This window comes from Palaemon carinicauda, chromosome 2 (assembly GCF_036898095.1).
Source record: "Palaemon carinicauda isolate YSFRI2023 chromosome 2, ASM3689809v2, whole genome shotgun sequence".
Classification (NCBI taxonomy): Eukaryota; Metazoa; Arthropoda; class Malacostraca; order Decapoda; family Palaemonidae; genus Palaemon; species Palaemon carinicauda.
In genome coordinates, this window is record NC_090726.1 from 157,708,921 (window position 1) to 157,735,130 (window position 26,210).

The 26,210-nt window shown below is 38.2% G+C and overlaps 1 protein-coding gene across 1 annotated transcript in view; it reads right to left on the bottom strand.

Annotated features, from left to right (window-relative positions):
• MED16 (mediator complex subunit 16) overlaps positions 1–26,210 on the bottom strand; it is a 258,180-nt gene that overhangs the window by 24,977 nt on the left and 206,993 nt on the right. Inside the window, exon 15 of the mRNA XM_068359399.1 lies at positions 13,613–13,722. Within this exon, the coding sequence (XP_068215500.1) occupies positions 13,613–13,722 (110 nt within the window). The remainder of the gene's footprint in view (positions 1–13,612; positions 13,723–26,210) is intronic.

Below are 26,210 nucleotides of genomic sequence, written 5' to 3' on the forward strand. Positions count from 1 at the left end.
GTTGCTCCTCAAAGTTTCATTTATATTGAAAATCAATCATGATTCAATTTTCCTTACTTTCTCCAATCTCGCACCATCGGTCACATCGCGGTATTTTCGAAATTTCTGGAAAATCCGCGATATATGTATATACAGTACATGTGTTATGAAAAAAATCCGCGAAGTGGTGAATCCGCGATGTTCGAACCGCGAAGTAGCGAGGGCTCACTGTATTGAGCAAAGGGATCTTCATTTATGATGAAATTATGATAAATAACTTTGTTTTCGTTTATTGATTTCCAAAATCGAACATAAAATTCATAATAATCATGATTTATTAATATTGTCTTTAAAAATACAAAGAGAAACTTTAAATGCCCGTATCTCAAAACTATACTTTTTAACCTTCAAATTCCTTCTTCTCCCTTAGTTTTGAAGATATAACAGTGAAACTTGGTATATAACTTAGAAAGACATTATAAAACAATCAAATGTTGCCCCTTTTTCCAATTTTTGTTTCATTTTTTTTTGTATTTTTCCCCCCTGATTTTTAGGGTTGATTTTTTTTTTCACCATAATGAAAAAATTCCTATCTAGCAATATAAATGATTTTTTGAAAAAAAAAAAAAAAACTTCATTTGATTGTAGGTCTACATCAGGTCTATATAAGGTCTTAATATTAATCATAAAGGGAGGTGATAGGATTTGAAAAACACTAATTTCCAAGATAAATCTCCCTGGTGTCGCAAAACCAAAGGTCAGAGGAAAAAATCCTATGCAGTTTGGAGATGTCCTAAGTCACCCTATTAAGTGGTATGAATGTCAAAGTCCTGTCCTTAACCCTTTTACCCCCAGGCTATTTGGAAATTTCCAACCCTTAACCCCCAAGGGGTTATTTTTTTCCCAGCACATTTTGCAGTATATTTTTTTTAAATTGCTCTAACAGCCTTAATTTTTGTCATAGAGAGGTCAGGTTGGTCTCATTCTCTTGGAAAATGCCTGAAGTTTCTCAAAAAAAATTATCAAAAATATGCAAAAAAAATGTAAATAGAAGTTTTTTTTTGCAAGGACGTACCGGTACGTCCATGGGGGTAAAGGGATGGCTTTTGTGAAACGTACCAGTACGTCCTTTGGGGGTAAAAGGGTTAAAAAATGGCATTAGCTGGCCAGCCCCCTTAAGCCTTTCATTTATCCCTATGGCCTTACTGAGAGTGAAGCGACTGACACTGAGTCTTGGGAGAATATCTACTATTATAGCATTATTGGTCTTGTTTCTAGCTATTTCACCATTTTTTTATAGTTGTTTAACCAAAGGTTCTGTTTGGCCAGCAGCATGCTTTCTCAAGAATATGTCATTTCCAGTTGCCTGAACAATAATAGATTTCTTGTTCTCCGTTGCAGTTTTACTAACCACTTGTATCTTCAGTGTGTTGGCACTTGGATAGGACCTCGCCTTTCTCCTCTTTTTGAGGCCAAAGTGCTCCCCTTGGTCCTTTATCTTAGTCTCTCCAATTAACAATGTCTCGTCTTCCCCTTCCTCTGCTAGAGGGCTGAATCTGTTTTTGGTGGTAGTTACATTTCTAGGCAGTTGTTTAGTCGTCTTCTACCGTTTCTTTAGTGGGTTTCATGAACTCTCTGCTTTTGTTGGCTATTTCCTCACTAGGTTCTATCCTTGATTTTACTTACTTTGTGTTTCTTGGATGCTAATCCCATTTCCTATCGCATCATCTATGACATCTTTATTCCTTATTTCTACCTGGTGGAACTTGGACGTGACTTCTATCAATTGTTTTCTCAGTTCTTGGTTTTCATTTTACAATTTTTCTATTTCCTGTTCCTCCTGACAGAACAGGCATACACTATTACGGTGCAGGTTTGCAGAGCACCCTTCTTTAAGTCTACGCACCATTTGTTCATTTGGCATTTTGCACATTTGTGCTTTAACTTCAGTTTCTAACTCATGATTAATTTCTCTGTGACATTGTCTAATGCATATATTTGGAAATCTTGGCTAATAAATTCTATAATTATTAGCTTTGTGACCACTAGTGTAAAAAGATGGAAGGTTGCCGATAGTTACCCACCTGCTACCGCATCCGCTTAATCCTGGGTGACTTTCCATCTTTTCAGTCCCCAACCTTCCATAAGTGCTCCCAAATCAACAGTTAAGTCTCTTCAAAGTTGGGCTGTCCCTAATGTGCCACATCTCCTAACTGAGCAGCACAAGGCAGAAGCCTGTTTTCTTGTCAGGATTGACAGCAGAAAGCTAACGCTTACTGGGATTTCCGGACATCCAAGAACAGCCAGACACTCAGGTACTACCGAGTATTACCAAGAAGCAGCAACTGGGTTTTTTAGTTAACAAGGCACAAAAGCTATGTCAACCTCATGAGCAGTTGAACCTATTTCGCTAGGGGTCGGTCACAGGGAGTGGTCAGCTATTACACGTTAGGAATATGCTTTGCGGAGCACTAATAGCCTCTGCTCTGACGCATAAAGTAGCTGTCAGCTCCTTAAAGTCTATATGTCTATATGTCTATAGGCTAGTTATAAATAGCCATCATATCTAAGTACTGTATCTAATGTTTTATTTTTGAAGCTCAGAGAGATTGAAGGTTGAGAGTTTGGATAGAAGGGTTGAGAAAGAGAGATAAACAAACATGAAAATGTAAATGAGTTAATAGTGGTTCGGTCCTAATGTGGAGGTGCAGAAATAGTCTTAGCGGCAAGATTAAATCTAACGGGTTGGAAAAAAAACCCTCCCCGCCACCATTGCCCACCCCTTCATCGCACTGCGAAGCTCTTTCATTTCAGCAAAGTGCCAGGCCATTGAGAGAGAGAGAGAGAGAGAGAGAGAGAGAGAGAGAGAGAAGTATTCATATGATAACTACTGCTGATGTAATATTCATTATGAAGATATTTAGAATAAGAAAATTTTATAAACAACGCTATGTACGTATGAACGCAGTACAGTAGCGTGACCTTGAGATGAGCTGATGTCTACCGAAAGTAAAACTAAAGTAATTGTTGAATACTGAAATGCTCCCACAATTGAAAACTAGCACACAAAAATGCTTTAATAAACCACAATTAAACACAGGCTTCATAATGAACTAAAATTTAAATACTGTATGAAGCTTTAAAAATGAATTACCCGTAAGCACGCACGCACACAGAAAAAGAGAGAGAACATATTTCTATAGGGTTATAAACGAACTATATGAAAACTATGATATCCTGTAACATACTGGTGCTGATGTAATATTCATCATGAATATATTTCAAATAAATTAAGAAATTATATAAACATTATGCCATTCGTATGTGAGCATTATCTCAAAATGGTAGTGGGGGACCTTTAGATCAACAGCACAGCTGATCACAACCAAAGGTAAACAAAAGATGGTAATTGTTGATTGCTTTTCCAAAATTGGAAAATAGAATACAATAATGCTTTTTTGGGCTCAAGCCATGTCGTCCTGATGGAAGTTCCTAAAGGGTAGCTTCCTTGGGTATATATAACTACGGCGATATTCCCAAAGAATTTACCTTAAGGTACCCAGAATTCTAACTCCTGGAGTGAATATCCCTAATAAAAGAACCTGGGATATCGCGAAATATCAGAGGACGTATTCTTGACACACCACATAGCAATCTGCACCCCGAACAGAGTTAACACTTCGAAGGGGTAAATTGGCAAGAAAACGAAAACGAGAAAGAAAAGGAGAGCCGCTCGCAAGGTATCTCTCCTCTCCCGTTTCGTAAGCGTACATTGCGCCGCTCACGGCGCCATCTGTATTCCTTTTTGCGTAGCTCAACAACTCGGTGTTTTTTCCCTGTGTTTCTCGCAATTCTTGGACTTTTTCAACTCATAATGCTTTCTCCAACTTCTTCTGCTTCTGATAAGTTGAGTATTATTTCTTTTATGTATAAATGTAAGCTCTTGGTAATTTTAAAAGTGTTTTGATAGTGATATCGTTGTTACAAGAGCTGTTGCCTACTGGAGGCATCCTGGACGCTGTCGCTCGCTAGGTATGAGTTATTTAGTTAGCCAGAGCGACGTTCCTGGCTGTTTCGCTTTAATAATTTTAGCTGTTTAGCGTTAGATAGGATTTCTTTATATGATGCTTCTAGTATTTTTGTTTTGGCGAAGGATTTGCCGATTCTGGCCTACGCTAGACCTTGTAGCCTAGTCGTTTGGCCCTAGTACTTTCCTGCATGATATTCAAATTTCCGAGTGTTTTAAAATTTTATTGAAGCTTTAGGCAGTTTTATACATTTAAGATTATGTTGATTTTCTTCCAAGATAGTATACGAGTGAGTTTCGGTGATTTAGGTAATCGATTCTCTTTGCGCCTAGGCTAGTTGTCTATGGGGCCTTAGTATACTTTCTCACACTCCCCAGTTGCTCTCTTCTCTTTGGAGAAGGTGTGCAATCCCTTTCCCTCTGTTTAAGCCTTGGGCTTAACCCTAGTGGTTTATCTGACTTGACTTTAGATACAACTATATTAGGGTGTTTCTGTTCCTTCCTGTTTCCAGTAAGTCTGGCTTCAGGGAGGGGGCAGGACATCAGAGTTCTTAGTCTGAGTCTGTTTATGTCTAGCTTGTGGTTGAGATTCCCTTGCTATACTGACAACAGACATAAGAGGCTTAGCCTCCTTAGTTCACTTTCGAAGGTTTCTGTACGAGATGATTCCTTCTTCTTGTGATCTAGCATACTAGTCCAGTGTTGTTGTTCTCGGTGTGGAGGATAAGATCCTCTGTTCTGTGAATAACAACGCCTTCCTTGCTTTGGTTCCGTAGGAGTTGGCAAGTATTGCTGGCCTCCCTCCTCGGATCTCCCCTAGGCTAAGATGAGTTTTCTTGGCTGCGGGTGATTCATTACTAGAGCAAGGTTGGCAGGACCCTCTTCTCCCTTTCCCCCTCTTTCCTTTGTAATGGCCTAGCCATTGCATTCCTGTCCGTCATTCTACATCTGTACCTAGCATAGGCAAGGGTCTTCTGCTTTGAGTGCTGCCTGGACCTCCCTTGGTCTCTCATCCATGTTTGTCTGTAGAGCCAGATGGCATTGGTCAGGAAGCCTGAAGTTATATTCTCCCCTTCCTTATGTGCACTCTTTCGGGTTGCCGGGTTATGAGGTAGTACAGTCTCTTATCCCGGCATCCATTCTGTTTTTCTTCTAGTGTTGTACCCTAGCCCGGCTGCCGGCCTGAGTGGCCGGCAGCCGGGCAGTCGGAGTTCTCTGGTTCTTTTGCTGCCGGCCGGCATTGGTTGTATACCTTTGCCGGCTGGCTATATATCACACCATTGTCTGCTGGCCGCTACGATTAGTGGCCGGCAGCCAGGTGTGGTTGTTGTTTAGCTGCCGGCCGGCACATGCATTCGAACCAGCGTTCTTCCGCCTTATAGCTTATAAGTAGTATACTTTGGAACTAGTTAAGGTGTGTGCCGGCCGGCACATTACCTTCTATACTGTAGCCAGTATTTTTCAGTATAGTATATACTGTAGGGAGAAAACTATAGTATAGTATTTGTTACAACACTAAGTTTTTCTAACACTTTTGTGTTATCTTGCACAGCTCTTTGGTGTAACCTTACAGATAAAGAAAGTGAGTTCTTTCTTGTCTACTATCCAGCATTTTAAAATCACCTTTTTGGGTGTGAGCTACACCTGTTTCCTCTGGAAATTATTCATTGGTTGCTCTAGTATAGATTAACCATACGATTTTATTATCTGGAAGGTTGCAGCAATTGACTGTGCGGGAAATACAAGTGTGTCTTTCCTTTCTGGTTTAGTTATGCTAAGCTATGTATATCCAGTGATATGTAGTTCACTTGATACTCATGGAATTTTCTTCTCTTTACAGGAGGACCATCCGAAGTGTGGAAGCGTTTTCTGCAACGTCCGCAGCAAGAACTTCTGCAGACATGATTTGTGTAGGAGGCACGCAGCATGCGCAGTCTCCAAAGGTGATCTTCGGTATTGGGACCCGCAGGTATGTAACGTGTGCACAAACCTGATTACTGAGGCTTTTGATTCCCCTAAGACGGCGGAGTCAAGGGACGCAGCAAGGGAGAAGCTTCGTACCTGGGTAAGGGGCTTTCAGAAGAACACTTCTGGGCCCTATCTTCCAAGTGAGAAGATGAGGGCTTACCTTTTCCCCAGGGCGTCAGCTGAGGCAGTGATTCCCCAGCCTCAAGTGGAGATACCAGTGGTTCAGATCCCTGTGGATGCTGAAGTCGCGGACGCCCTGCAGGACATCCAATTGGACGATAGGATGTCGGAGGTGTCCGAGCGTCTGGATGATGACCTTCTGGCAGAAGACCAGGATGAAGAGCAGGCTCCAGACAATGAAGAGGAAGAGGTCGACGAGGTGTCGGCTACTCCGGTTCAGGCCCCTGAACCTATTCCCTCAACATCGTCCTCTCTCCCAGAAGAGCTGGGAAAGACCCTTTCCTCCATCGTTGGAATGATCCAACAGATGCAGAGGGAGAATAATGAGAAGGCGGCTGCAATGGAACTGGAGATGCGGAGACTTGCAGCATCACGTGGGCCCCAGAAGAAGCTCAGCGTGAAAGACCTTCCCTTGTGCTCAGATGCTAACCCTTGGAAGTATGCTGAGCACATGCCTATGACGACGAGAAAAATCGTCATTTCGGAGAAGTTGGGCTCAGTCCCCCTTGAGGAGGTGGAATTCTGGCCCAGCAAGGAGTCGTATCCGGACTGTTATGTCCGTCTAAGGAAGGAACCAGCCTCAAAGGAAGAAACAGAGCCGAAGGAGGTCATAGTTTTGGACCACGGTAAGGCTCAAGCTTTACTGTCAAACTCGATGAAAGAGAGGGGCTTCACAAACTCAAAGGTACCTGCTTTGAGTAAGAAGCACCCTTCCTTTGTGTCCTCTCCTTCTAGAGCCTTCCCCTTTATGCAGAAAGGGTTTACGGCTGTGCTGAAAGCAGTCGAGGCAGGTAAGCCATGCCCCTCCTTGGAGGAGTGTAAACCTTTGTCTTTGGCCCTACCCATGGACCACAAGGACTGGAAGGACGTCCATCTTACCTTCTCAGTCGGGAAGTTGGAGGCTGATATTGCCGGACGTCAGATAGGTGAGAACCTCCCCAAGCTGTCTGACTTTCTTTTGCGAAGGGAGCTTGAGACAAAAGAAAGACTGGCTGCCTCAATGTCTCATCAAACGACTCTGGAGACAATGGCAAGTGACCCCAAGGTCCATGAGATGTTCATGGTAGTGGCTAAGACACACCTAGTCACAGTGACGAAGGACCTTTACAACTTCGTCAAAGCTAGGAGGGCTTGTAGGGAGTTCGTGTTCGCCTCGGCTGCGGTGAAGCACGAGCCAAGGAAGCTAATCTCCTCCAACATTTGGGGCAAAGACCTCTTCCCTAGTGAAGCGGTCAAGGAGGTTGTAGATAAGGCCGCCACGGAGAATAGAAACCTTCTCCAGAAGTGGAGCCTATCTCTCAAGAGAAAGTCTTCCCCAGATGAGGGTCCCCAACCAAAGAGGAAGACTAAGAAGACTAGGCTACCCTCTCGGCCAGCCAAGCCATTCAGACAGCAGCAGCAACAGCAATTTCCTATGCCTACAGTGCCCCAGATGGTGGCACAAACCCCGACCACGTACCAGTGGATACCCCAAGCCGTGTCAACGCAGTCTCCGGCATTTAACCCAGCGTTCGAAGGGCAGTCAACTACCTTTCGAGCGAAGCCTAGAGGAGCAGCCAGAGGCTCGTCTAGACGCCCCTCAAGGGGAAGGGGATTCAGGGGTGGTCGCGGTCAGGGAGGCAAGGCCTCAGGGCAACAGCAGTCAAAGTGAGATGATACCGGTAGGAGGGAGACTTCAGAATTTTCGGGATCGGTGGACCTTCGATCCCTGGGCCCACAGCCTACTCAAGAATGGACTGGGTTGGAGCTGGTACAGCACTCCACCCCCGTGCCCTCGATTTTTCCAACACTCCACCCCCGTTCTGGAGGAGTACATTCAAGAACTGTTGGAGAAAAGAGTAATCCGAAGGGTAAAGTCCATCAAATTCCAAGGGAGGCTGTTTTGTGTTCCCAAGAAGGACTCAGAAAAACTCTGAGTCATTCTGGACTTGTCGCCACTCAACAAGTTCATAGTGAACTGCAAGTTCAAGATGCTAACACTGCAACACATAAGGACCTTACTGCCCAAGAGGGCATTTACCGTCTCCATAGATTTGTCAGACGCCTATTGGCACGTTCCAATCAATCGCCAACTCTCCCCCTACCTAGGGTTCAAGCTACATCGAAGACTCTACGCCTTCAGAGCCATGCCATTCGGGCTAAGCATAGCCCCAAGGATCTTCACGAAGCTTGCGAGCGTAGCTCTCAAACAATAATCCAGGTGGTAGCCTACCTGGACGACTGGCTGGTGTGGGCAGCATCCAAGACAGAATGTTTGCAAGCTTCCCTACAGGTGATCCAGTTCCTAGAGTATCTAGGCTTCAAGATCAACAGAAAAAAGTCTCGACTTTCTCCATCTCAAAAGTTCCAGTGGTTGGGAATCCACTGGGACCTAGTGTCACACCAACTCTCCATCCCGGCGAAGAAGAGGAAGGAGATAGCTGGTTCTGTCAAGAGACTTCTGGATTCCGAAAGGATATCAAGACGCGAACAGGAGAGAGTGTTGGGTTCTCTCCAGTTTGCTTCAGTAACAGACCCGGTGCTAAGAGCACAGCTAAAGGATGCAACCGGAGTTTGGAGAAGTTATGCATCAAATGCGCGAAGAGATCTGATAAGACCAGTTCCGCTTCGTCTACGTACGCTTCTCAGGCCTTGGTCCCAAGTCAGGCAACTAAAGAAGTCGGTACTTCTTCAGCCACCTCCCCTTTCGTTGACTATTCACACAGACGCCTCGAAGGAGGGGTGGGGAGGTCATTCTCATCGGAAGAAGGCCCAAGGGACTTGGTCCAATCTATTCAAGACATTTCACATAAACTTTCTGGAAGCTATGGCAGTACTCCTTACCTTGAAGAAAGTCTCCCCTCGTCGCTCGATCCACATAAGGTTGGTGTTGGACAGCAAGGTGATTGTGAGATGCTTGAATCGACAAGGATCGAGGTCACCACCACTCAACCAGGTGATGTTGGCCATCTTTCGACTGGCGGAAAAGAAGAAGTGGTACCTGTCAGCAATTCACCTTCAAGGAGTCCGCAATGTGACAGCGGACGCTCTATCCAGGTTCACACCGATAGAGTCGGAATGGTCATTCTCCTTCATTTTGAGTCAAGTCCCAGAACTGCAGATAGACCTCTTTGCGACGAAAGACAACAAGAAGTTACCCCTTTACGTGTCCCCGTACGAGGATCCCTTGGCGGAAGTAGTGGACGCGATGTCCCTCGACTGGAACAGATGGTCAAGGATTTACCTGTTCCCTCCTCACAACCTTCTGTTGAGGGTCCTCAACAAACTGAGATCTTTCAAGGGAGTAGCAGCAATAGTGGATCACAAGTGGCCGAACAGCGTGTGGTTCCCTCTGGCATTGGAACTACGGCTGAAGTGTCTACCGTTACCAGATCCAGTTCTGACCCAGCGAGTTCAGAAGTCGACTGTCTGCGGTTCATCACAGAAAACCCGGAACCTGCAGCTCATGATTTTCTCTCCCTAGCGGTGAGAAAACGTTTCGGGATTTCGAAAGACAGTATAGACTTCCTAGAGGAATATAAGTGCAAATCTACTAGAAGGCAATATGAGTCATCTTGGAGGAAATGGGTGGCCTTTGTCAAGGCGAAGAATCCGCAAAAGATCTCGACGGACTTCTGCTTATCTTTCTTCATCCACCTCCATGGTCAAGGGTTGGCAGCCAACACAATATCAACGTGTAAATCTGCTTTGACAAGACCCATTTTATATGCCTTCCAGGTCGACCTCGCTAACGATATTTTTAATAAAATTCCGAAAGCCTGTGCTAGGCTCAGACCATCAGCACCTCCAAAGCCCATTTCATGGTCTTTAGATAAAGTTCTTCATTTCGCTTAGCTGTTGAACAATGAGGAAATGTGCTTTAAAGGATTTGACCCAAAAAGTTATTTTCCTATTTGCACTCGCGTCGGGGGCCAGGGTTAGTGAAATTGTAGCCCTCTCGAGAGAGGAGGGTCGTGTCCAGTTCTTGGATGGGGGAGAACTGAACCTGTTTCCGGATCCTACGTTTCTCGCCAAGAACGAGTTATCCACCAACAGGTGGGGTCCCTGGAGAATCTGCCCTCTGAAAGAAGATGCATCTCTATGTCCAGTGGAATGCCTAAAGGTCTATCTTCGTAGAACTTCAGACTTCAGGGGTGGTCAACTATTCAGGGGAGAAACATCAGGCTCAAATTTATCACTGAAACAACTTAGGGCGAAAATCACCTATTTTATTCGCAGAGCGGATCCAGACAGTACACCCGCAGGTCACGATCCGAGGAAAGTTGCCTCATCCTTAAATTTCTTTAATTGTATGGATTTTGAACATCTTCGTTCATACACTGGCTGGAAGTCTTCCAGAGTGTTCTTTCGTCACTATGCGAAGCAAGTGGAGCAACTAAAGAGGTCTGTGGTAGCAGTGGGTTGTGTCGTTAACCCTGCTGTTTAACTCTGCGAGGAACAGTGGATTTAATTGGGACGATTAATTCCGGGGTGAGTGTGTAGTAACGAACTGTTCTACAAACTAAGTGTGAGGGCACTGGGTTGCCCACATTGACTGTTCCACTTTCAAAGGTGAACCTAGCATAAGTGCAGACATGTGTGCCGAGCGTTTCCAACGCTAATGTAACTGATTAGTAATACAGACCTTTATAATTTTGATACCTCAGTATGTTAAAAGTGGCGCTAATGTTTTTCTTTCAGATAAACAAGTTTCTGTTTACTATCATGATTATGCTTATTTGTTGGTTATCCTCCTCTTATATTTATATAATGGTTGTTTAACCTGTTTTATCTATTGTTTGTCAATAAACTAGTTCTTGGGAACCTTGCGTCTCCTTCACCTGTGTCAATTTATTTGATATAATTTTGCATTACGTTCTATGTATATTTATCTGGGATAATTCTAATAGATTGTTCCTTTATGCAAGCATTCTTTGCATTGGTTTATGCTTTCCCTTGGCGGGAGGACTCCATGCCCTGAGGGGATGGTGGCGGATGTGCAAGTTTTCCGCCTACTCGGATATAAACCTTTGTCCAATCCGGTATTGAACGGAGAACTGGTCGATATTTCATATTGACTCAGTGGTTCTTTACAAACTATGCTTTACATGATATAGGGTGAGACAACTATATTGGCTTGTCTGTTATTCATACATAGGTATATGTACTCTTCGAAACTTTTCCAGAGTCTAGTAGGACTCTTCCCTGTAGGGGGCAGGAAGCACTAACATGGTCTATGGTTAGTTGAAAGGATGTATGACGGTAACATCTTAGGTCTCTAGGTCTAGTTGGCCGGGAAATACCTTCGGGGAGTACGGCACGTTTTGAGAATCCACAGATACAGTAATGCTTTGGTATACTTCCATCAGGACGACATGGCTTGAGCCCAAAAAACGGATTTTGAGCGAAGCGAAAAATCTATTTTTGGGTGAGATGGCCATGTCGTCCTGATGGACCCGCCCTTCCCTTTCTTTTAAAGGGCTGTAGGTCCCCTCCCTACATACAGTATCTGTAGCACCTCGTGTATCGCTACAAGGAATACAGATGGCGCCGTGAGCGGCGCAATGCACGCTTACGAAACGGGAGAGGAGAGATACCTTGCGAGCGGCTCTCCTTTTCTTTCTCGTTTTCGTTTTCTTGCCAATTGACCCCTTCGAAGTGTTAACTCTGTTCGGGGTGCAGATTGCTATGTGGCATGTCAAGAATACGTCCTCTGATATTTCGCGATATCCCTGGTTCTTTTATTAGGGATATTCGCTCCAGGAGTTAGAATTCTGGGTACCTTAAGGTAAATTCTTTGGGAATATCGCCGTAGTTATATATACCCAAGGAAGCTACCCTTTAGGAACTTCCATCAGGACGACATGGCCATCTCACCCAAAAATAGATTTTTCGCTTCGCTCAAAATCCGTTTATTCGAGCATATGATATCCTATGGAACAAGAAAATTAAATAATGATATGCAGTAAGAAAATATTGATGAAATATAACTTGGATGATTGCCGAATCCTAACGCAACTTAATAAATCTAAAGAAACTTCACTCTTTTACTTCAACATACGTCAAGATTGAGTTACAACGCATCCCTCGATCCCTATCCCGTCTTAAGTTGACGACTACCTGTATTGGCTACTACAGTAGTCATCGACTTACGACATATGCGACTCATGACTGTTCGACTTTATGAGAATTTTTTTAGGGTGATGACATCATGTCTATCGGAAATCTTATGCTTATATGACAAATATTTCTGGGAAATAATCTATTTACAAAAAAATAAACTGATTTATCTTGGTAAATTAGTATTTTCTTTTATTGATAATATACAATATCCATTTTCAGTAAAAAGTATATTAAGAAAAGGTTTAATATCTGTTGAGTTCATATCATATGTCTGGTGAAGTCATGTTACTGACGAAAAGCGACCAAGCAATACAGTACAGTGATTTCCTTCTAACAGGATAACGATTAGTATTAGTACTGTATTCCCATTATCGAAATATCAAGTAATGATACAAAGTATTTTGTGTGTCTGTATCAGTTGTTATGAGTACTACGTAGAGTAAACTTACCTCTGAGCTATTTTTTTCTCTTATAATAAATCAATATTTATCTAAAGAAAGTACAGTATACTAATAGGGCAAAATATTTTCTTAAAAATATATTTCCTTTTACATTATGAAAATGAAATACTTTTGCTTGGTAAGTTAGTATTTTCTTTCATTTCTTGCAAGAAAAAAGAAAAGGGATTTACATATTTTGTAGAGTTCACGTTACGTGTCTTGTGACATCATATTTCGGGGTGAAGCACTCTGGCAAACCGAATGATTTCCTTTCGGTGTGCTACCGAGTAATCTTATTACCTCATCCCCGAAACACCAAATAATGATATTATTATTATCCTTATTATTATTACTTGCTAAGTTACAACCCTAGTTGGAAAGCAGGATGCTATAAGCCCAGGGGACCCTAACAGGGAAAATAGCACAGTGAGGAAAGGAAATAAGGAAAAATAAAATATTTCAAGAACAGTAACATTAAAATAAAAATTTCCTATATAAACTATAAACCTTAACAAAACAAGAGGAAGATAAATAAGATAGACGAGTGCGCCCGAGTGTACCCTCAAGCAAGAGAACTCTAACCAAAGACAGCGGAAGAGCATGGTACAGAGACTATAGCATTACTCAAGACTAGAGAACAATGGTTTGATTTTGGAGTGTCCTTCTCCTAGAAGAGTTGCTTACCACATCATTATCTAACTTCAACAACAGATTCCAGCTTGTGCTAAAGTGATATCCCTAATTAAAGGACAAGGGTTTGTATGCTGCATAGGAACAAATTAAACATTATTCATTTATATGACTGCAGGTACAGTACTTCTACGAGGATAATACTTTGAAGATTTTTTTCAATAAAAATTTCTGTAAATCTTTAAGACTACAAAATTGTTGAAGAAACATACACAAAATACATTACTTGTAAAGGAAAAGGTTTAGATGAAGCCATGTCTGCAAGGACACCCCGATGTGGGATATTCAAAGGCAGCTCCCTACAGACAACCTGGGTCTCAAGTAACAAACATTCATCTGCAAATAACCAAAAATTATGAAATCCATTGTAACCATATGTAAAATAAGAAAATGGAATTCAAAACAAATTCTTTTGAATAAAGAAAATGCAAATCATAAAAATTTCCTTCTAAAGTAAACAATGTATATGCTACACGTAAATTACTTACCAACAATCAGGTGATTGGAGAATGAAAGTTACATAAAGCATAAGTGTTATCTACTTCTTAGGATTTAATTTCAATAATGTATTCTTATGTAAATACTTCAAGAGATTGGTGATTAATAAAGAATAGCTTGGGTGCTTTTAACACTGAGAATGGAGCTGAACATAGGTATTATCTTTACTTTGCATCAGCTTCTCTTTTTGTAAACATGAAGACTGGAATGGGATCCCTTGAAAAAATATTTACACCAATACAACTTCAAGTGAAATTGACCAATGAGCATAGCTCCCTTATTATCTAATATTTATGGTAATTTTCCAAATGACCATCTCTGCTAAAAATTATCATCATTTACAAAGGTTGCAACGCTCATTTTTGCCATAAAATAACTATATTTCTGGGAGAATAGAAGGGGGTCCAGAGCATGTGATTGAGATTTAACTGTTCAAACCCATATATAACATAATTCCCGCTTGATTTACAATTGTATGATAAAATTTAACAGCTCTGATCTGAAATCTTACACAACAGCTCTCCTTATAAAAAAACATTTATGCAGTCATAGTTTGTTTTACTGTACAATACTATGATTATAATCCATCTGTACTTTAGTATGATCTCATACTGAAAAAAAAAATGTTTCCTAAGACTGACGACACATCCTAAAAAAAATGAGATAGAATTAAAACAATCCGCATCACTCACCATGAGCAATGATTTTTTAAAAGAAATTTTAAGGCAATTTCATACTACAAAGTGTTTTCCAGAAAGTTTGGTAGATAAATTATCATCAGTAATATCATTAGGTCCTGTAAATATATTAATGAAACACATCAATGATCTCAAGGCTTGCAAAGGATTTGTTTTTTAGTAAATGGGGAAGCTACATTACCTAATTTACCAAGGTAAGTAAACATAAAAATACTGTACATAATTTAATACTTAAAAGATTATGTATGACAACTTTTTCATCTCTAAACAGAAATAATTAAAATTGAACACAAGTGATTTTAAATGAAATACGTAGATGAAGCTGTACCTGCTCATATATATATAGAGAGAGAGAGAGAGAGAGAGAGAGAGAGAGAGAGAGAGAGAGAGAGAGAGAGAGAGAGAGAGAGAGAGAGAGAGAGAGAGAGAGAGAGAGAGAGAGAGATGAGAGAGAGAGAGAGAGAGAGAGAGAGGAGAGAGAGAGAGAGAGAGAGAGAGAGAGAGAGAGAGAGAGAGAGAGAGAGAGAGAGAGAGAGAGAGAGAGAGAGAGAGAGAGAGAGAGAGAGAGAGAGAGAGAGAGAGAGAGAGAGAGAGAGAGAGAATTATTAATAATGAAATTTTCATGAGTTATCATCAAGCAATACTGACTTACTTTCTAAATTTAGTGTTATATGGGGGCATAAAACTTTATAAAAGTACAGAATACGGGTTTTGGGTATTCACTATCATTCTACAACAGTAAGATTCTCTGAAATTAATAACAACTTAACAATCCCTTCTACACTTTATTATTATGGCCATTGTTTCTGTTACAATATATAAGTAGCGTTGCCTAATTACCGAGTTGATAATTTTCATATTTCATATGGTTTGACTGATATGTTCCTGTTAATAAATGACATCTACATTTCACACAATAAAATATCTTGAAAAATAAATTTATGGGTCCCATATGTGGATGAGATCATGGTGAGGGGTAGATGGAGATGGTTTTGAGCATGGTCTTTGCACTCACCAAGAGAGATTAGTTCAAAATACTTTCAATTGGGTTCTACAAGGCACTAGAAGAGTTGGAAAACCCAGTCCTACATGGCTGAGGACTATGAAGCATGAAGTAGGAGATGAATGGAGAAGTATTGATTTCAAAGCTCTACAGTAGATAGGGATGACAGGCAAAATCTAACCGAGGCCCTTTACGTCAATAGGTGTGGGAGGAGACGATAATGATGATGAAATTTGTTTAATTACATAAAAGAGAACTTTCATACATGACTTTGTTAGAATTCTGAAAAAAATAGTAATGTAATCTTAATGCAATAATTTTGAAATATAAAATATAAGACATTGAACTGGGCTGTACTTACATGATGCAACAACCAGAAGTATTGAGATTAATTTGAAATGCATCTCAGCTAAACTATATCATATCTAGTAAGTTTCTTCTAAAAATACACGGAAATAAATAGTCATAGTCATCAAGTCAAGTTAAAATTTCCTTTATATTTTTTCAATTCAACACAAATAAAACTCTGTACACTCAAAATATAAAATTTGCTTAATCTTTATGCTCCTGCACTTCCCCCTGATGATTAACAATTATATCATCCGCTGTGGCTGCAGTCTCTGGATTGACAAACAAGAAGACCATATTGCTCGCTGGCCCCTCACTACTTCTTGGAGTGGGCATGCTACACTCATAGTATCCACTTGCTCTAGAGGTGTCAATACTAGGAAGAGGCTTTCTCCTTTTGACAGGACTTCCATCTTGAAGTTCAGACACTTCTTCATCTTTGAGAATTTCACTTTCATGAATATCTCCTTGTAAGACACGAGGATCAGACTCATTCTGCCTAACATTAGCATTGATGCTCTCTGCATCATCTTTATCGCCCTTTTGATCTAATGTACTTTCGGTCAATTTTTCCTCATCCACTTTGTTTAGGGCTTCATCATCAGAATCAATAGATGGGATTGCTTTCAGTGACTTTCTCAGTGTCATTTCTTTGTGGCCTTTCATTCAATTCTAATTCCTTGGTTTCTTGTTCAATATGAACTTCACATTCAGCTTCCTCTTCCTGCAGCTTATCTGTTCCTAATGAACCCATAAATTCATTCAAAAATTCACCAGATTGAGTAATTTTCTCTTTTTCTAAAGATGAAGCTGATTTCTGAAAATCATCCTGGGACTTCTCAAGAACCTCTTTGTCTGCCTTTTCTTCACAATTGTCCTTCTCGATGCTTTCACTTGATCCCTTGGATTTGTATGTAAAACACTAGCCGATTTTTTTCGTCAACTTCTTCTATCTTAACAAAAGGTTGAACTGCATGTGGTTTGGTGGAGTACATAGGACCTTCCTGAATACCCATTCCTAAAGGCTTTTCCTTAACTTCTGTGTCTGCAAAACACGGTAAAATAGCAGAACATAGTATCAACCATATTATTGATGCTACCAGCCAGTAAAGGTGAGGGCCTAAAGGCCAGCCATAAAAAGGCATTATCACAAAGAAAAAAATGGCAAAAAAACATGATATGACAATTGGATACAAGACTGTGAGAAGCAGACTATAAGAAGTCGAAATTCATTCCGATTCCACTTTTTCTTGTTTATCAGTGGTTTACCCATGATGAAAAATCACTATCACTTATTCACTGCTGCAAAGAAGATATATAATTTTTACTATCAGACTCGTTTCAACTTATCTAGATACTTGCTGCTTAACACAATATCAACATTTGCACTGCCACTACGAAGGGCCTCTTTTGGAATATACAGATAGTTAAGGATGACTTCTTATATGGTACTCTTAGCAAGCAAAGCAAAGACAGAGCATTCCCTTCTGTCAAGTGCACCCATCACTAAAGCCATATCCTGTCCACGCCCATGATAAGGTGGATCATTTGAAATGGTCAGGATATGGAGTCAGATAACAAAACTGTTAGCTACAACATCAAGTTAAACTTTGAATGTACAAAATACAGTTACAGTTTCATAAGTAATATCTATCAATACCATTAAAAAAAGAAAAGCAATTCCATAAAAAAATTTCAAGGAGTGATTATAAAGAATAATAATGGTACTAGACGTCATTACCATTTATATCAATACTGTTTAATAAAATAAATGTGAAGAGAATGGCTTAAATTACACTGAAAAAAACTATGAAACACTATCTTTCTGTTGTTTTAGGTTGACTAATCAGACAACTATGGCTGAAAACCTTTATCAACTGTTGGTTACATGTTTCAGTGATTTATGTACACTGAATTTTCAATTAATTATGTATGTCTTTCTAGTGATCAGGGACCTTCCAGTAATCACATATCCATCCCCTAAGTTTTGTTACATTAATCCAAAAAATCAAAGCTAAAGTATTACGAACTCTGAGGGACAGCCGAGTTCCTCAGCAAAAAAATCCATACTAGCAATATGCTAAACCACCTAAATAAATATTGCATTGTCTATAGTATTCAATACATTAACAATACAGTTTTCCTAAAGTGAAGTTACAAATATGACTAAATTTTAATCATTCTTGAGGCTTATTCATATATAATGTCAGGTACTATATTTTGATACCAAAAGGCCTGAGAATTATAATATTTCTATATATTGCTTCAACTTTACTCTCCCTTCATGGGGGTACCAGCCATAGTGTATCTTGTGTAACATACTGTAGGCAGTGGGATGATGATGATGATGATGATGATGATATCTTTTCATATCTTATCTTGAATTATGGTATAGAACAATGGATCTTTTCACAGTAATTTTAACTTTAAAGTACTCTGTGGATTTAAAAATTAGTATTGAAAAGACACATAAGAATAATAAAAAAAAATATTGTAATTCCTCTTCATTTACATACTGTATACACAATATATAAATAGTAACTAAAAATAATTTGTTTGTCCATGCTAAGGCACACAAAAGGTGAATGCAAGTTCTATAATGAAAAAAAATGTATCGTAAGAAAGTGCTACTCTGATTAGTAAAAGGCCTTGAAATTAAATTTTTTTTAGTTATTAAAACTTCATTTAGTGAGGAGCTAAACTATCTTTTACTTCATTAATACAATTATATCTTAAGGGGAAATAATGAAAATTTAATTTTCCCTCTCAATTTCAAATGATAGCCATTTTATCAAATTTTAATTCACAATCAAAGGTCCAATTACTATTTCATTCAAATTATAAGATTAAATCCTAAGGACTAACCCTTTGAAATTTAAGATCTTCAACCAAGAGGTTTAGCTAAACTATCTTTTATAACTACGTGTTCCAGTAAGTCTAAATAAGGTATTATACATTACTTGAATATCTTCTAATATCCCTGACAGGTTTCAGTTATCTATGTAGAGTATACCCTCCTCGTCTTGTTACAATTAAATCAAATATATATATATATATATATATATATATAAAAAAATATCAATTTTATGTAAAAATCTCAAATACAAATTACTATCTGTAGCTTATATAATTTCTATAAGATTCTACTTGGCATTAGAAAGGGTGTTACATTAGTGTTCTTTGGTGATACAGGATGTCTTTATCAGATTTTACATCCTGTGTTTAAGTAAATGCCAATGTTTACCAAATTATTTATTATGCATCACAAAATCCTATTTATTTCCTCATCAAATATTGTTTTAAATATCATAACACAGTACTTTACTACTTATGTAAATGTACAATATCAAACACAAAATATTCCAAAGCTTATAAGAATCTCAAGGTGGCAATATCTAAAGAGGAGAAAAGTTTGTTGGAGTGGTAACACTATAGATCATGTCCTCCAAAGTAAGCCAGAAAGTGAACCAGTTATTTATTAAGTATAAATCTCTATTTTTCTCAAAAATACTGGTTTAGTATGACAGCTAAACGAAATATTTTTATTACAACACTTGCTGTGATTGTGCCAGTCCTTATAATAGCATGTGTCCTAATTGTTACACTTGTTGTGCTGCCTAACATGAACAGTGGTGAAGTAATAGTGATAAGTCTTGACTCAACTAATTACACTCAACACGCAGATCAAGTGAAGCCCGCAAGTAACCAGCTCTTTGTGGTAGGAGTCATCTTTGCATGTGGCTTATTTGTATTTCTTCTGGTTGTTATAATAATTGTATTTATCTTGGCAAAGCAAGCCCGTGGTTATGTGATTGGAAGTGAAAACCAGGAAGGTAATTTTACTGATACTATTGCTGGAAATGAATTCTGTCAATTAACTGATCATAAATTTGGTTGCAATAGTGGTCAAGAGGGCAAAGATAAAACGGCTGATGATGTTAAGAGACATTCTTCTCCTGCAATAATAAGTGATACAGATCTGTGTTTAAAAGACCTCAATTTATCAGGAAACATTAATTCTAAAGCCCCGCATAAGAGTGGATGCATTCAAAAGGTTCGTCCACAAAGTTATGGAACTCTGAGTCGTACTCGTCTAATGAGTTCAGTGGATGAGGATGGTTACTACATTGATAAGTTTGACTATGATCTAGGTGATATCCCCAGTCCTGCATATGAAAATGATGGAAATGTAATAGATGACGAAGTGCAATCTATCTTATCACATTTAGAAGAAGATCTACAGAGTGACATTGATAAATATCAAAATAAAAGTCCCTTAAAGAGACAACTTACAAAACAAGACACCTTTGAAAGCCTTCCTCCTCAAAGGTCTTTTGATAATTTCCTAGCATTAGTAAGGATAGACTCAATATCAAGCTTTGATAACGTGCTAGAACCATCAAGGTCACAAGGAGAAAGTCTTCAAGAAAGTGAAGAAAATAACAAGGAAGATTTACAAAAAAACAAAAAAAAGTAGAAACATTTCGTCAAAATTAAGCAGTAACAGAGATCAAAGATGGATGGGTATGCAGACCGAAGGACATCAGTCTCCAGCTTTAAGAGTAACTCTAGTGACAGTAGACGCAGTTCAATAGAGCAAACACGGAGATATAGTATCACAAGACCAGACCAACTTATACAAGACCAAAATACAGAGTCCATACTAATCATTGGGGAAAATCAAAACTCTTTTGTAGAGAGCAAATTCTGCCGAGCTGGTTCAATTCAGTATCGAAATGCTGGTTGGAAATCGTCACGTGTGAGAAATGATTCTTCCTCTTCAACACACAGCGGTGCATCTGGGAAACAAATGCAAGGGACAAAAGAGCCTCTTTCACAGAAATTGATTCTTCAGCGGTCATCAGAAGAGCAAAAGGCACATATCCAACATAGGTTTGTTGAAATAGCTGCAATTCTTGAGACCAGTTGTATTGATGAACAAATTATCCAGAAAATAAGAAGTGATTGTTGGTAATGCAGCACTAGGGAAATGTGTTAAATAATGAGACAAACTTCAAAGTAAAAAAAATAAAACCTATATAAATTCACTGGCAAAGGAAAATGAATATCATTATTGCTAATGCTATCTTATCATAATGTAAGAATACCTTGTTAATATTATTTGGGTTCAAATTATTGCATCATTATTCAATAAGAACCTCTAAGAAAAACAAAATGTCATTAAATAAGTGATTCAAATGTAGATTTTAGAAACAAACCATATGATAGAAACAATTTATGAATAATGTACTTGACTAAATGGTTTTAATTTCTTGATGTCTAGAAATTGCTTAAATATCTTAATTGAATTCAATAACCAAAAATATATCGTAGTTTTAATCTTTACAATTTTGCAAATTAACCAAAAATAAATTTATATATTCTAACATTTCCTCAAGTTGTTATGTCTATAGGTCAGTACAAAAATTAAAGAAAATAATGTCTTCTTTTCTAAAATATCTCAAGATATCTATAGAAAACGTTTAGGGTAATGTAAGATACCAATGTGTCTAAAAGATTTTTGTATCCAAGTTAACATTATTATGGTAATTATAAGGTTGTTTATAGCATCACCTAATGCTTTTAGATGTCTTTAAACTCAACCTCTTGAACCTTTGAATCCTTTTCAAAGATTACTAGCTAACCAATAAGTTTAAATGTTTTTTGCATGTTTCTGACATGATTGCATTTGCTTTGGTTTACAATTAAGCACTAAATTTTTTACCTTGTCTATAAAATACCCTTACTAAACTCTATTTTAAATATAACAATCTCAGGCAACATTGCAAACATGTAAAGAACACCAAATTATAATTATAAAAGAAGGAAACAGGTCATCACTTATAGTACATCAAATTGTGTAAGATCCATCTAAATTCACCATGTTGAAGTACTGTACAGTATCATATTAGTGAGACCCTAAACTATCCTCCACATGTAGTATATAAGTAATAACATAACTACTGTTTGCTGTTTTTCTACCTAATTATCACCAAAAAGTTCTGAAACTGATACTTACACAAATTGTGCTTATGTATTTCCTTGTAACTTTGATCCCACTGATACCACTAAGGCTAACGACTTAGTTTATCTTTTAAAGCATAAGGATAAAACCAGCACTTTCCAATGTCTTATATCATTATTCCTCTGAATTTTAAATTGTCCAATTCAATCATTAAAAGTATAAGGAAATATATAAAACAACAAAGTTTTAGTGAGGTTTCCTTTTTATGAAATTTTCAAATGTATTCCAATTTTCATAAACAGAGTAATGTACATATACTGTATACTGTAATGTTGAGTGGTTTAGAGCTATTCTTTGTGTTAAAGAATGTTACACAAGCATTCATATGAAAGGTTAAATCATAAAATACAGTACTTGTGAAATAAGAAAGCTTTGTTTATAAGAATATATAACTATTTTGCTACGAAACCTTTCATGTATCAACAATGTATATAAATCTTACCTTATCACATATCTGCATGAATATCAAAACTTTACATTCCATATTACATCTTAGTTTCAAACATTAAAGGAATAATATTCCCCAAAATTAACTGCTGTGCTTAAATATGTGATTGTTATTGTCAGAAAGTTACATCTAGTTATCCTTTATTTACAGTGACAAAGAATCTTAATGATGCTTTTACTTTAATACTTAACTAAATGTTCTATATATATGTTTGGTTACCTTTAAAATGACATGGCTATTGCATAAGTACCTCCAAAGCTTTATAAACTCATGTGCCAAAAATTTGATTCATGTTATAAAACTTAGCTTTATTCATATCCATACATGTCCACACTTATTATGAATATGAATGCAGCACTATTATCATGAGTGATTTCAAATAAAAGTTTACCGAAAAATTTGCATATATAATTCTTTGATAATGATGTAATATAAATTTAGTGTACTGTTTATACATAAAAAGATTAAATTTCCAATAGCAACAAAAGATTTATAATTTCATATTAAGTGTCTAATAGGAACATCCTATTATTATGAATTCCTGATGTCTTCTACTGTATCTAAAAAGAGGAATTATGGAAAGTGATGGCAAAGTGCTGATGGAAAACCATGTATAACCTGTATTCTATCTTTCCAAGTTAAATTTCACATTAATAGAACTTGTATTATTATATTACCTATCTACTCTTGCATAAAAGAATTTCTAATACATTTTCCTAAATGTCAAAAAAAAATTTCACTATAGTATGTTGAGAATTTTATACCTGTGTGGAATTTTATAAAATTCACGCTTATAAATTTTCAAAGTAAATGTGAGTTTTAAATACTGGTGCTCCTTTCCAAACAAAGGACACATTTTACCATAGGTGGACAGGTGATATGCAAAAAAAATCTCACTTTTAAGAATCTCTAAGTATCAATTACATACAGTATACCACAACTGATGATAATGATTGCAAAATATAAATGCAGCATGAGAATTTTCATACTCTACATGCACAAGAAGAACAAATGGAGAGAGAGAGAGAGAGAGAGAGAGAGAGAGAGAGAGAGAGAGAGAGAGAGAGAGAGAGAGAGAGAGAGACTTCATTTGCTCTTTGATTGAGCAATTTAATTTAAGCATTGAGAGTTCTTATGATCTTGTCTAACTTATTCTTGAACTCGTTTACTGTGTTACTCTTTATTACATCCACTGGAAGTCTACTCCAAGTACTTGCTATTTTGTATGTATAGAAATTGCCACATTGAGTGGTGTCATTATTATTATTATTATTATTATTATTATTATTATTATTATTATTATCATTATTATTAGAAACGAAGTAGTGAGGGTGAGAACGGGTGTAAGAAATGAATTAGCAGCTAGAGTGGATATGATTGTGTTGAGGTGGTTTGGCCATGTTGAGAGAATGGAAAATGGCTGTCTGCTAAAGAAGGTGATGAATGCAAGAGTTGATGGGATAAGTACAAGAGGAAGGCCAAGGTTTGGGTGGATGGAAGGAGTGAAGAAAGCTCTGGGTGATAGGAGGATAGATGTGAGAGGCAGAAGAGCGTGCTAGAAATAGGAATAAATGGCGAGCGATTGTGACGCAGTTCCGGTAGGCCCTGCTGCTTCCTCCGGTGCCTTGGATGACCGCGGAGGTAGCAGCAGTGGGGGATTCAGCATTATGAAGCTTCATCTGTGGTGGATAATGTGGGAGGGTGGGCTGTGCCACCCTAGCAGTAGTAGCCAAACTCAGTTGAGTACCTTGTCAGGCTGGGAGGAACATAGAGAGGAGACGTTCCCTTTTTTGTTTCATTTGTTTGATGTCGGCTACCCCCCAAAATTGGGGGAAGTGCCTTGGTATTATTATTATTATTACTTGCTAAGTTACAACCCTAGTTGAAAAAAGAAAGATGCTATAAGGCCAGGGGCTCCAACAGGGAAAATAGCCCAGTGAGGAAGAGAAACAAGGAAAAATAAAATGTTAAGAAGAATAACATTAAAATATATACTTCATATATAAACTTTAAAAACTTTAACAAAACAAAAGGAAGAGAAACAAGACAGAACAGTCTGCCTGAGTGTACCCTCAAGCAAGAGAACTCTAACCCAAGACAGTGGAAGACCATGGTATAGAGGCTATGGCACTACCCAAGACTAGAGAACAATGGTTTAATTTTGAGTGTCCTTCTCCAAGAAAAGCTGCTGACCATAGCTAAAGAAGAATTGTTTGATAATTTCAGTGTTGTCAGGTGTATGAGGACTGAGGAGAATAAGTAAAGAATAGGCCAGACTATTAATGTAGATCATAAATAGCAATGGGCCAAGGAAAGATTCTTAAGGTACTCCGCTTGTAACAGCTGCCCACTATGAAGCTTCTCTATTGATTACAATTCTCTATTTTCTGTTTGTTAGCAATCTTCGATCCATTCACCTGGCTCATCAATGATGCCTAGTGCTCTCATTTTGACCATTAGTTTTTTATGAGGAATTTTGTCAAAAGTCTTTTAAAAGTCTAGGTGTCCAATGTCTATTGTCCTGTTTTTGTCATAAATGCTTAACATGTGGAAAAATTCCAAAAGATTTGTCACACATGATCTCTTTTGTCTAAAACCATGTCGGTTGTCTATCAGAAGATTGTTTTCTCTATATGTTCTACTATCGAATCTACTATAATTGATTAAAAATTTTTGCAGGGCACTGAAGTTAGACACACTGGTCTGTAGTTGCCAGGTTCTTCTTTTGGCCCCCTTTATGTATATTGGAGGAACATTGCTTAGTTTCTATCGTTGTGGTCCCTTTCTTTTGTTGGCTGTCTTTCGGAACATTTTGTAAATGTGTGGGGTTACCTCTTCTTCTAGTTCTATAATCACTCTGGGATGAATATCATCTGGACCTGCTGCCTTAGACTTACCGAGTCCTTTAATTTTATTTTTGACATCATACATTGTAAAAAGTGATTCTATTTAATGGTTGTGGCCCTTCATATTTGATAGCTGGTTCGGGAAGGCTCGTTGATTCTTCCCTAGTGAATACAGTTGTGAAATATGCATTCACCAGTTCAGCTTTTTCCAAATCATTTATTATAAGATTACTCTCCGAGTCTTAATGGGCTGATGATGATTTTGATTGGTTTTCTACTGTTTACATTTCCAAATAATTCTTTTGGTTTCTTTACTAGATGAAGCAACTCTTTTCTATTCCTTGATCTTGGCCTTTCTAACTAGTTTATCTACGTTTTGGCTTAAGTTTTTACTCAGAAATTTCATGAATTGAATGATGTGGACCCATTAATTTATGGTTTCTGTCTCTACTTCTTATTGCATTGGCTATTTCTCTGTTGGGCCACATGGGTTGTGGGGTTCCATTTGGTAAAGTGTTTCTATGCGGTATACATTTACCCCTTTTTTCTTTATATATTTCTACATAAGAGTCCCATTGTGTATTGATGCTCCCCGTTTCGTTGTATTCTAAATTTTTGGTGTATTCCTCCAGTTACTACATCTGTAGTCTAGCTTTTTTATAATTTTCCTATTTTTTTTCTAAATAAGGAATATTTACCTGAAACCTAAATATTCTGTGGTCACTTTTGCCAATATTTTTGCCTACTGAAACACTGGATCTAGTATGTTGTTTCCCCTAGTTGGTTTATCAACCCACTAGTGGAGGAATTCATTTTTGACAAATTCTAATAGCCTATGTCCCTCTGTGTTTGATGTAGAATTCATAGTGTTTCAGTTTGCTTCCATTAGGACAGCTAGCTTATTGTTAACTTCTTGTCCAAGCTGTCTATACAGCTCTTCGTCCTGTTCTTGTGTTTG